General features: G+C 37.5%; 1 protein-coding gene across 8 annotated transcripts in view; it reads right to left on the reverse strand.

Annotated features, from left to right (window-relative positions):
- PECAM1 (platelet and endothelial cell adhesion molecule 1) overlaps window positions 1-11,106 on the reverse strand; it is a 38,099-nt gene extending 26,993 nt beyond the window's left edge. For all 8 annotated transcript variants that reach the window (XM_074922256.1, XM_074922255.1, XM_074922254.1 and 5 more), the window contains exons 1-10: window positions 10,855-11,106; window positions 10,699-10,725; window positions 8,581-8,874; window positions 7,343-7,642; window positions 6,987-7,256; window positions 6,509-6,769; window positions 5,239-5,520; window positions 1,429-1,710; window positions 918-1,025; window positions 40-67 (exon numbers count right to left, since the gene is read on the reverse strand). In XM_074922256.1, coding sequence (XP_074778357.1) covers window positions 40-67; window positions 918-1,025; window positions 1,429-1,710; window positions 5,239-5,520; window positions 6,509-6,769; window positions 6,987-7,256; window positions 7,343-7,642; window positions 8,581-8,874; window positions 10,699-10,725; window positions 10,855-10,888 — 1,886 coding nt within the window. In that variant the 5' untranslated portion in view covers window positions 10,889-11,106. The remainder of the gene's footprint in view (window positions 1-39; window positions 68-917; window positions 1,026-1,428; window positions 1,711-5,238; window positions 5,521-6,508; window positions 6,770-6,986; window positions 7,257-7,342; window positions 7,643-8,580; window positions 8,875-10,698; window positions 10,726-10,854) is intronic.
- Window positions 11,107-11,973: the final 867 nt, after the last annotated feature.

The following is an 11,973-nucleotide window of genomic DNA, read 5'->3' on the forward strand; positions in this document are numbered from 1 at the left end:
AGAAATACTTCGCCATTACCATAAAGCAAGCCATCTTACCCAGACATCTCCATGGATGGTCCTTTAGCTTGACAGAGAAAAATAAAAGCATCTATTAATAGATTGCACAAATAAAAGAATTTAAAAGTCAAAACAAAAATATAACGATTATCTACCTATGTCAGAATAATTTCTCTTGGCTATCACAAAATTAATTACCTAGTGTCCTACATCCTCCTTATCACCGAGGTCCCTTAAATATCTTTTTCAGAGACCCTAAGTTCCCAAACCCCCAGACAGCCTGGCCAGTTTAAGCAGTCTGGAACATCCAGATACTCCAAATTTTCTCACATACTTTGTAATGTACTGCATATCACAGGATAAACCAGATTTACTTATTTTATAAAAGAACAAGATCTGAAAGAATACCTTAATGATAAAAGACAAATCACTAAGTGAAATTGTATTACAGCGTGGGGAGAAAAAAAACCCCACATAACTCCACAACCTAATAATCTTAAATTTGTTTCATGAGGACTAGAGAAGTTACACCTGAGTTGGGATCCCAAATCAAATTGTCATAGCTCTACAAGGGATCAAAAAACTCCTCAGGCCTTGTCTGCCTCTACCTTGCACCGGACTGAATTCCAGACCTAGGACTGCATCAGAACAGCGTGATTCTGGCCTTTTCTTCACTACTGCCTTCCCAGCACCATTAGATAGATGCTCCCATTCTGTCCAATACACTTGGAAAGCTTCAACATACTTGCAGTTTAATTTGGAGCACCCACCATTTTTAAGTAGATTTTTAGTTTTTTAATTTATATTTAGTCACCTCCTGAAGCCTCAGCCCCACAAGCCTTTTGGGTCCTGAAACAAATGCATGTTTAACTGTAATACATTTGTTACCAAACAAATAGAAGGGGACCATTCATTACCCTTTTTCTTCTTACACAAAAACCACCATGAAGCGAAAGTTACTGCTCCTGCGATAGGTATTAGGACAGATGCAGCAATGACTCCTTTCTTCCAAACCGCTAAGATGACTGAAAATAAGAAAGACATGTTTGAGAGTACGTACAGTGCCAGGTCATCATTACCAACTTCTGCAGTTCCTGACCTTTCATTTTACTACAAATTGGCCTTCTTACACTCTGGGGAAGAACTTTAAGGAGACTTGCACATGAAGTTCACTAGTGAGCCTCTCCTTTGTGACTGAAAACAGTACAACAGGTTGCTTTTAGCTTGCATCTGGCTCCTTTGGCTTCTGAGTGCCCCTTAAACTTTTTAACGTAATTTAGACAATCTCTGTTTATAAATGGATCTCTCTGTCGAACTTCTGACAATGGTGGAACAAAAACAAGTAAGGGAGTTCTACTTAGTAATATTCCATATAGCATGACCTCACCTGTCATAATAGCATGCAGCTTATCGTAAAATTTAGCTTACCACTGATGGTGATCGGATGGCTTTTCACATCCACATTAGCTCGATTAGAAGCCATGCAGTAATATGTCCCTGTGTCCTGCCTGTTCATTGCTTTCTTGCGCCACACTATTCTGTCTGCGTTTTCACTTGTTTCAAACAGAAGAACTTCATGATCAGTTTTTCTAAAAATCCTGAAGTGGATTGGCCAAGATCCTTCTGTCACAGAGCAGAGAAAAGTAGTCTCATGGCCATCCTCCACTTTTCCATACGGAATACTGCCCAAGCTGGCACTTGTGATTGGTACTACAGAGGAAGGCACAAAGAAAATCAACATTAACACTATTAGAAATAACTTAGATGATCAAATATTGTAGAAATACTTGCTTTAATGCTTAGTTAAACAGAGGTTGAATAAACAGTATTAATATTTCTGATCAGTCTCTGCCAGACAGCATCCTCTAGTACGTGTTTTTATACACCCAGAAACAGAGAGAGCACCATAAAGAAACAAAGCAGACACAGAAGGAAACTATCTCCATTGTACAGAAGTCAGTCAGCCTCTTTTCTTAAACTCCTTTGGATGCCCCTCAGACCCCAACCTCCAGATTATTTAATTTTCAGAAATAATTGGTCAGCAGTTCAACAGTGTAAATAACTACAGTTCAATTTATATAGTTATGCAGAGTTATGCTATTTTATGCTAACTATATCTTTCTTGTACTGTTTAACGTACAACAGTGAATATCAGCAGCTAATGGATCAAAGGCACAAGCAAGTCCCCATTCTAATGGTTAGAGATTACAGCAAACACAATGAGAGAAGTCAGTTTGCATTTGAACAACTTGTAAGAAATGCAGTTATTAGCCAAAATACAGTTTTTAAGTTTGCTGTTTACAAATTAAGTATATTAGCGTATACAGAGCTAGCGTAGGAGCAGATGAGCATCAGCACTTACAATCATCTGGGGAAGAAAACATACATACATTCTGCAATATAAGGCATGTAGGATGTTAGTAGCTTCACAAAATATTTGGGATATGTAGCATTTGTTTTGCTAAAAATCACTAAACAAAATTTCTCTGGAAATATTATATATGTGTTTGGGGCAGGGTCATGGAAGACACAAGGCAGATGTAAAGGAGGAGTCTTTAAGGCAACACTGATACAGAAGAAGGAGGAAACCAAATCTGATAGGAAAAGCTGCTTGCTAGTCATGAAAGCTGTATTTGTATTAGATAGGAAGCAGGAAACAGAATTAAGATGTGGATTACTACCACTGATCCCATCACAGAGAGAACTGCTCTATAAAACATAAGTATTTTTTGAGATCTGGTACAGACAAAAAAGACAGAATACAGAGAATTCGAAGTCAACACCTCAGGAGTGGTGGACTATAGAAGGCTGGCTCACCAAGCTCCAAAATGTGACCTTCTATTCAGAACTTCCAAGCAGTGTCACAATACAACCACTGCTCTAACAGCTGGGATACACTAGTTCCAGTAAAGAAATACCCACTTGTTAGTGGACTAAGATTATGCTTTGTACTTGTTTATTTGTTACTTGCTATTTCAAATTATCTTGACTTGCAATCTCACTGGATAAATCTCTTCAGACTTTCATCATTCAGCTTCTCTCTAGTGTTAGCAACCCACATCCTGGTGGAACTGATGAACTTAAGCTCCAGTCCTACTCCTATAGTCTAGGCAAATGCAAATACTGTATTTAAAGACCTGTTTGGGGGCTCAGAGAGTAGAGAGCATGTCCTTCAACTCTGCAATAACCCAAGTGACTCAGAAGAAATGTAATCATCTGGATGTATCTGTTCTAGCCATACACATCTCATCGTCAAAGCTCAGAGAAAAACCAGCCTGTTAACCACAAGTTTGTCTTATTAAAACCAACACAATTTGGGTTCAAGCCAGGACACAAAACTGAAAACTCCTTAGTAGAGAGAAATTCTCTCTTCTTTTCAATAGGTCAAGAACAGACTTCTGCCCTGGTCCTGGACTACTTTGCTGTAATCAGGTTAGGTAAACCTAAAATACTGCTGATCCATTCAAGAAAAGTAGCAAGGAGTCAAGGATACGGGTTAAAATGGCTCTACAAGTGGATTTGCCATCACCAATTCCCTTACAGTCCCAAAGAACTCTGTTTTTTTCCAATAGCTGTATGCAGTTACTATCTGCTCAAACAACGTCGACATAGGTGCCAACAACATGCACAGGATACACAGCTCTACTTGTCTTTCACCACATATTGCCAAACCACTACCAAAGTAGTCCATTTTTTACATCAGACTGACAAAACTGACCAACTCTGAACCAAGCAAGGTAGAGGTGATGCTACCGAGCAGATAGATATTTTGAAGATGTTACAAGCAAATTATTATTTCCTTTAATAACAGGTCAATACCTATAATTAGTTGGTTTCTTCTGTAGATTAAAAATAGTTTCAGGTCGTCCAGTAGCAGCAGCCATAATCAGTGCTTTATTTCCACTTGGGTAGGAGACTAATATTTCTGCTTACCTCATTCACTATTAAAAATGAACCTCAACAAGACAGTATCTGTCAACACGAAGCCTGCAACTGTTTGGGACCTTCATTGGGCTTCAGTGTGCCTCCTCAAACAGCTACTCCATTCTCTACCATTATCCTAGATTTTCAAATTAAATTCAAGGTACAATCCCTATCTTGGGTACAGGATATCCAAGAAATTTCCTTAAGGCCTATTGTGAAACCTATTGTTAACAAGTTCTTTGGGTACACAGGGAACTGCTTGTGATGCGGACAGAACATATCTAAATCAGTGACAGAATTTTCTTGAGCAAAACATTTGAACCACTAGGATCTAAACCAGGAACTGTCACATGAAACCTCATTACCATCTGCTTTGAGTGCACCAAACAAATCTCCAAAAACACAATATACTGGTTAAAAAATCCTACCAAGACACGCCCTTACACACATGACAGGGGAAACCACACACATGTTTTAAGAGTTATCAGTCCTAACACCTGTCTTACATGCCTACTACAGAATTATTATGTGTTTCGGTTTCTCTTCATATCTGTCAAATAGCACATTTGCAAATCACAGCGTTTTCATTTGCAATCCCCTTCTTGGAGTACTGCTAAGACTCCCAGAGCTTATCAGACACCATGCTTTCTTCTGTGGACTTCCAATTCATCTTACTTTTAAAGCTTCAGCTACCATCTTCCCTCACGGGCAGAGGAATTTTCCTTTTCTACTTCACACATATTTGTGTGAAGAGATCAGAGACTTTGCTCATATACAGTAACTCCTAATTGCTAATAAGGCATAATAATAGTCTCACTTTCAGAGCTACTCAGCAACTGCAGCTTCTGGTGTTGAACATATGCTCAGTGCCTCTGAAAACTGCAACTAATAACAGAGGTATTTAGAGGGATTATTAAAAGTGCAGATTTACATCTTTTACAAGGAATCTAGTTAGCTCAATTATTTTAGTGAGTAAAAGCATAGACTAACTTCAATATCATTATGTATACATTTAATACTGTCCTATGAAAATCAAACACGAAGAAAATGGATCTGGTCCTGAAATTTTTAATCATTAATTTTACTAAAACAGTTTTTAACATTAAAATAAACTTACATGTAGTTGATTCACATTCCTATCGTGATTTTTACTTTAGTGATAAATAGTCTGTGAGACAGATGTCCAACTATTTTTAATTCGAGTAAGCAAAAATCTGTAAACTTTTCACATCTATTTTGCTTAGTCCATCATTTGCTAGTACAGTTTCAGAAGTCAAAATATGACATTAGACGAGAAGAATTAAACAGACTTACCTATTACTGTGATGTTTAGAATATTGCTAGTTTTCATACCACTGGAGTGATTATTTCTAGCATCACATTTGTATCCTTTTTTGTCATTTTGTCTAATATTTTCATCCAAGAACATAGCGTATGTGTCATTAGTCACTATTGTCTTAACTTCATTTCCCTTGTGGAATCTGAATGTTATTGGCGGTGTTCCCAGCGCTGAACGACAGATTAACCGTAGAGGCTTCCCTAACACCACCTCCGGTAAACCACTGACAACAGAAAGAGTTGGCTTGGAGACTGGAGCTAAAAGGAGAATAAAGAAAACAAACTGTTTCAAATTACACCACATAAGGCTGAAAGATACAATATTATTTTATAGAAAGCATATAAACATACAATATTTAGCTAGTTTGCCTATATTGGGAAGCTCTTCCTCATTGATAGAATGGAAGCAGAGGGTGACTTGAACAAAACAATAATATAGACAATAGAATATATGTGACTTAGAATAAAATAGCCTACAAGAAAAATATAAAGGAAAGCAACAAAAGGATCAGTGACCCAGCTATGGATCATCCAAACTTCAGAACTAGCTGCACCCAAGGAGTAAATCTGTAGAACAAAAATATATGCAGGTACCATTGCATGTATTACCTGAGATGGATCCTGCAGCACCTAATCAGGAACCTCTGTTTCTGCAGCACAGGGAATCACAACCCAGTTAATCCCCCTTTACAGACTTGAGAACCGACTGTGCTTGTTCCATGAGAGAGGGAAGGAAAATAGCGTGTTTATAATTAGCGTGCTGGTGAGGGGATTGTATTGATAGCAAAAAACTTGGCTGTTCTGGAGTAGAGCTATCCAGATGACCTCTGCCTCTCATGGCTTTCTGCCTGGAGGGCCAGAGGGAGGGATTCAAGGCGGACACTGACAGAGTTTCAGATCAAACTGATCAGTGAAAGGTTTGCAGAACATTCCCAGCTCCTGCAAATGGTAATGAATGAGAATTTATCTGGCACCTAGCAGAATCAAGGGAACAGAAGGAAGACATGCTAAGTCCCTTCTCCTAGGGCCAGCCCTGGAAAAGTCTGGCTTGATTAGATCATGATAGGCCAAATCCTCTACAGTAAAAATGACAAGCACACCTCACAGAAGTTAATACTGCAAGAACTAATAGACACCCTGCCAATTCATGGACTAGAGACTGATTCTGTGAACAGATGAACTTATAAATAAGCTTATGGGGTTTTTTTCCCCCACCATTGAGATCTAAGCCTCTGTATCAACTCACCATAAATGTTTACCATTACAGGGTTGCTCTCCTTGACTATTCCTTTTACTTCAGCTTTACAGATAAAGGATCCAGTATCATTCACATTAACTCTCATTGTTAAGTTTCTAGAATTTTTCAGTGAGATGTCTCCATTTGAATTTTTCCGTAATATAGAGAAGTTAGCTTTCCGAAAACCACTAATGCTGCAACTCAAAGTTAATTCTTTATTTTCATCCAGGTTACTCCTAGAAGCAGACAATATTGGCTTGGGGAATAATTCTGCAAGATAAAAATAGAACAAGTTAATTCAAACTGAGCCTAAAAGAGTATGACTGTCTATCTCAATGGATATAGAACAAAGGCTATACTGAAAGTTTACAGTCAAGGAAAAAAACAATCATGTTATTTTAAAATAATAATATTTTCAGGGGGAAAAAAAAAATAAAAATAAATTATTAATTCACTGAGTAAACTCTAAGATGAACAGAGGTGTTACCTGACACAACAACATTCAGTTTGGTGGTTTTAGATGCTCTCCCTTGCTCCACCTTACACAGGTATTCACCACTGTCCTCTAGAGTAGCTACTGCAGAGTATTTCAATATTTTCTCATCTTGTACACTCTTCAGTATTGTTTTGTTTTTCTGGAGTATGATTTCAATGTCACGCATTCGGGCTACCACAGTTGAACATTCAAACTGTATTCTGTCTCCTTCTGTAACATTACTGGAGGGCTTGGCATTCAGAGTAGGCTTTATAAATGGTTCTGCAAGAGAATACACATAAACTCATGACCCAACTTTTTAATTACAGCAAGCAAACAAATGTAAAAATAAAAGCTAAGCAACTTACCCTTGACTGTAACAAGTGTTCTGTTGCTGTGTTCTGAGCTTTCAAATTCAAGCAATACATTTCTCTTTCCAAAGCAATCAAAATATAAAATATTATCTCCCTCTTCAACAGAAAATGTCACTTCAGAAAAATTTCTATATGGTTCGTACACATGTTTTTGTTTAGGTGTTGAATTCATCTTTATCTTCCGGAAAAAGAAATATAAAGGAGGTACTTCTTCTGGCAGCTCACAACGTAATTTCACAACTTCACCCTCTAAAACTTCTTTTTCCTCAGCAGTCAGTATTGGCTTGGTCATTCCTTAGAACAGAAAACAAGAAATAGAACATTGCATAATGCTGAAATAAACACTATCTCTGATGACTATGGTGGTGGTTTATGCTAATGAACAGTGCAGTAATTTGCAAGAACTGGGCTTTTGAAGACAGTTCCTTTGATGTGTGGGTGCATGCCAAGGCACCTTCAGAAGAAAAAAAAATGTTCCTCGAAAGGGCAATACCATTTCAATGCAATGTGTGAAGTGTGAAATTTGATGTTTTCAAGGTAAGACCACTTCCTCCTCAGTGTTTCCTACTGCCACTCAGAAATGAGCAAGCAAAGAAACTAAATGTCATGGCAACTTCTGTACCTAGAGGTGCAGGCCTCTGAAGAAAAATTACAGGCCTTGCACAACTCTGTAATTATTTAATGCTGAACAAATTCTTTCCAAGTTCCTTTTCCAAGGGCAAAAATGTCACTTGCAGTCAAGAGCACATGGCTAGAAAGGGTATAAATGGAGGTGGGCCCTGTTCTCATAACAGATGGAAGAACAAGACTGATACAACACTGTCTGCAGAAGTAGTCCACAGCTGATACTAGCTTTGGCAACTGCTGTCAGAGAATCTCTATGCATTATTTCCAGGTTTTACAGTAATCTACCTGCTCCCCATCATGTTTATGATCTACAGGCACAAGCTTTCACAAATAATACTTCCTTTAGTCTAGGGAACAGCAGCTCAGGACAGAAGGGATGGTGGCACAGGAGGCACAGATTGTATTCCTGACTATCAGTGATCTGCCATGTAGCCTTGGGATTGCGATTTCATTTCTGTGCATTAACGTGAAGATTTACTACTGAAGTCTTGTAAAGTACTGTGATGTCTATGGATAAAAAAACCTCACTTTGCAAAATATCCTATTTAGCACTGACTGTTCTCTCGTTGTATCTAGAAAAGTGCCATACTTAAAGGAATACTCACCTGTTACCCAAACATGTAAGGAGTTACTAGACTTTGTCTTTCCACCTGCTTCCACGGTACATTCATACTCTCCTGTATCTGAAGATCTAGCCACAGGTACTTCATATTGTGCATCTTCTCTGTCTGACATGGACACGAAGACAGGCTTGCCATTCTTAAAAATTGTAAAGTTATGCTTCAGCGGGAAATCGGTACTTTTGCTAATATCAGCGTGGCAGAAAACTGACATACGAGCTCCATTCTTTACTTTGACAGATGGCCGAACCTTGATTTCAACTGTGTTGAAAGTAAAAACTTGATGGAAAAAATTAAAAAAAAAAGAGTTATATTTATTTTCAGTTAGTCCAACATAATACTGTTATCTCAAGCTGCTACATTTTAATCACAAAAATTAATTTGTTGTGCCCTAGTAGCAGTTGTTCTAATTTTTGTGGTCAAATCTCACAGATGTTGACAGTGGTAGTAGCTTTACCTTCCACTGCACAGATAAACTAGAGGCAGCCACTGATTGTCACAGCTCACACTGTCCATCTGCTCAGCCTTCACCTTGGGGGACTGAGAGAATGATTCATTTGGCCATGTTCATACCAAATCTACTAAATTCCCTAGAAGAAACAGGGGACACTGGAATAAGTTTGCAGCTACTTAGTTTTCCTTATTTCTTGTGGTTTGTTGTCTTCATCTCTAATTGGAAGAAGATCTGAGAGGTGAACAAAGTTTTGTATTTAGACTTTGAATAAACTGAAAAATGACAGTAAAACCCTGCTTAGAGTCGTATTAAGCCCAGCTCCAATCACTGGAGTTATCCTGGTATTTTTTTTATATGAAAGTAAGGTTAAGGTTATGTCATTCAGAAAATTCTACTTTAAACATGTAACTCACAAGCTTGGGATAATCTTAAATCTCTAGTTTAGGGTAACTAGACCATAACAGAAGATATATGGGGTCAAGTTCTGCAAGCAAACATGTACATTCCTAACTTTACATTGTTGCCAGTCCAGAAATCATATTCTCAAGAGTCCTTAGGATTCATACCCTGATTAATTCAAATACAGAATGATACGCAAAAGCAATACTTCCAATTAATTTATAATTTAGATATGTTAGTCCCTGAAAAAATATACCAAATACAGTATTCCGATTAAAAACAATTACAAATTGATAAGCACTTTAAGAAATAAAGTTTATAGATTTAATATATATAGTGCTTCTGTGTTTATAACCACAGCAATGATTAATGATTTGTAGCTTAAAAATTTATAATTACTAGAATCTTCGTGTAATTAATATTTTTATTCACACTGCTAGATTAACAACTGTAGAGAAAGATTTATGAGTTCATTCACTTTCCCTTCCTTTAGAACTTACAGCTTTTGGGTATGTCTATTTTGGCTAGGATTTCTATTAGCAATTTGCTACTAGAACAGGAAAACTTTCCTGCATCTAAAGAAGTCCCTTGCCACATACACTTACCAGCTATTTATAAATTGTCCTTGCTGCAGAGTTTGGAGCATAAAATCAATGCAAAAATTGTAAAGTTTTTTGCATGTGAATAGACTATGTGACAGCAAGAAGCAAACATTTTTCCCTCGTGATGGAAAGAAGGAAGCATGCAGAGTGTCTGTGCTGGAAGTCAGCAAGATGATAATGTAAAAAGTAAACGCATTCCTTTCAGAACACAAGTTCTGTACTCTGCTCAGACGTGATCTTTTCTTTTGCAAGAAAAAAAGCAAGAGAGAGTGCCCTTAACTTATATTCTAAAATATTATCCTACCTCCTTGCTTGTGAGCATGAGAGGGTTTTTTAAAGAGCAAAACAAAATGCTAGTAATTAAATTTCTTCTCACATCTCTTCTCTTGTATGCCTCAGTAAGCAAATTACTCTAGGACAGATTTCACCACAACATTTATTAAAGTATGAGCAGCACATCTCTCATTTAAAGACTATACCTAGAAACACCGCCAAGAAATACCTTTTTTTTTCTGACACAGCCAAATTTTGTACTGAACTATAGTACAGCAAATCCAGATAAACTCTGTTATGGACGTATACCAACAACAGAAGAATCAGTTAAATTATTTTCAATTTGTATGTGAAAAAACCCCTATCATTACCTACCTCTCTCTTGAGTGTAAAGTTCTGAACCTGGAAAAAAATGAAAATAAATGTTATTTTCAAAGCTTACTGACTGAGAGACAGTAATGGGAAACAGTAAAAAGCCCCAACAAACCCGAAACACATGTACCCACCCAGATATTTAGTTATCAAACTTACACTGCAAGAAAATCACCAGAAGAGCAAGATACATCTCGTTCCTGAAGAACTGACACTTAATTCCAAAATACAACAATATTCATCATCAGGGCTGATACCTCCAGGTTCCAAAAAGAAGTTATGTTTTTTCTGTTGTTGTTTTATGGAAACAGATAAAATTTTGCCATTAAAATTTGTAAGTTTTCCCAGATCTTCAACAGAAACTGGCTAGATCAAGTAATCGTTCCCATTACTGGAAACTGGAAGTGGCAAACAATGAGAATCTATCTGCTGCTCACAAGCAGATTACTGTTCAGGAAGTGACTGGACTTTTCCTGAGGGCGCCACCAAATGTGTTTGCTTTGTTTAATTTCTTAAGGTGTATTAAAAAAACAAGAAGTTCCAATGACATTTATCCTGCAGTTCCTGTCAATACGGGTATTTTTAAGTCACGATTAACCATTTACGAATACAACTTACGGTCGCTATTTGATCTCAGCAGATCCCTGAGCAAGTATTTCCCTTCATCCTGACATGGAGAACTCTGTCAGAGAATATATGTACATAATTATTTATTTTTCCCCTTTCCTCCACTTATAGGTGGCAAAGAACAGCTTTACTGTAGGCTGCATAATAAATTTAAATTATCTCAGAAGCCATAGCTACTGTTGGACCTTTCACACTACCACCATACATGAAAAACCTCACAAGACTTTATTTTATGTAGTTGGGACAGCGCAAAAAACATACGCAACTGTAAAACCCCACAAGAAAAGAACCAGTTGGAGTTTCATTTCTCAGCAGAAATCGGAAGCTGCACTGGCACAATCTGAAATAGAGAATACGCTGGAGCAAGAATAAAATCTGCTAATAGCTTGAGACTGTTTGAATTCAGGCATACCTGAAAGACCTGTTGACCTTTTCTGCATTGTTTGGTTTTTTGCAATGGTACAGGTAGCCTGGCAATATGACCACCAACCTCAGTCAGGGATGATTAATTCTGCATCTAAAACACTGAAAGAAGAAGTTGAGCGATTGTGATTAGAGGAGGAGAAGCTGCAAAACATTCTATTTCAGCATTTTGCCCTCAATTTCCACTGGTATAAATGTCTACCTAAGATACAGTAAGGAACCGATATG

Source organism: Athene noctua, chromosome 18 (genome assembly GCF_965140245.1).
Source record: "Athene noctua chromosome 18, bAthNoc1.hap1.1, whole genome shotgun sequence".
Taxonomy (NCBI): domain Eukaryota; kingdom Metazoa; phylum Chordata; class Aves; order Strigiformes; family Strigidae; genus Athene; species Athene noctua.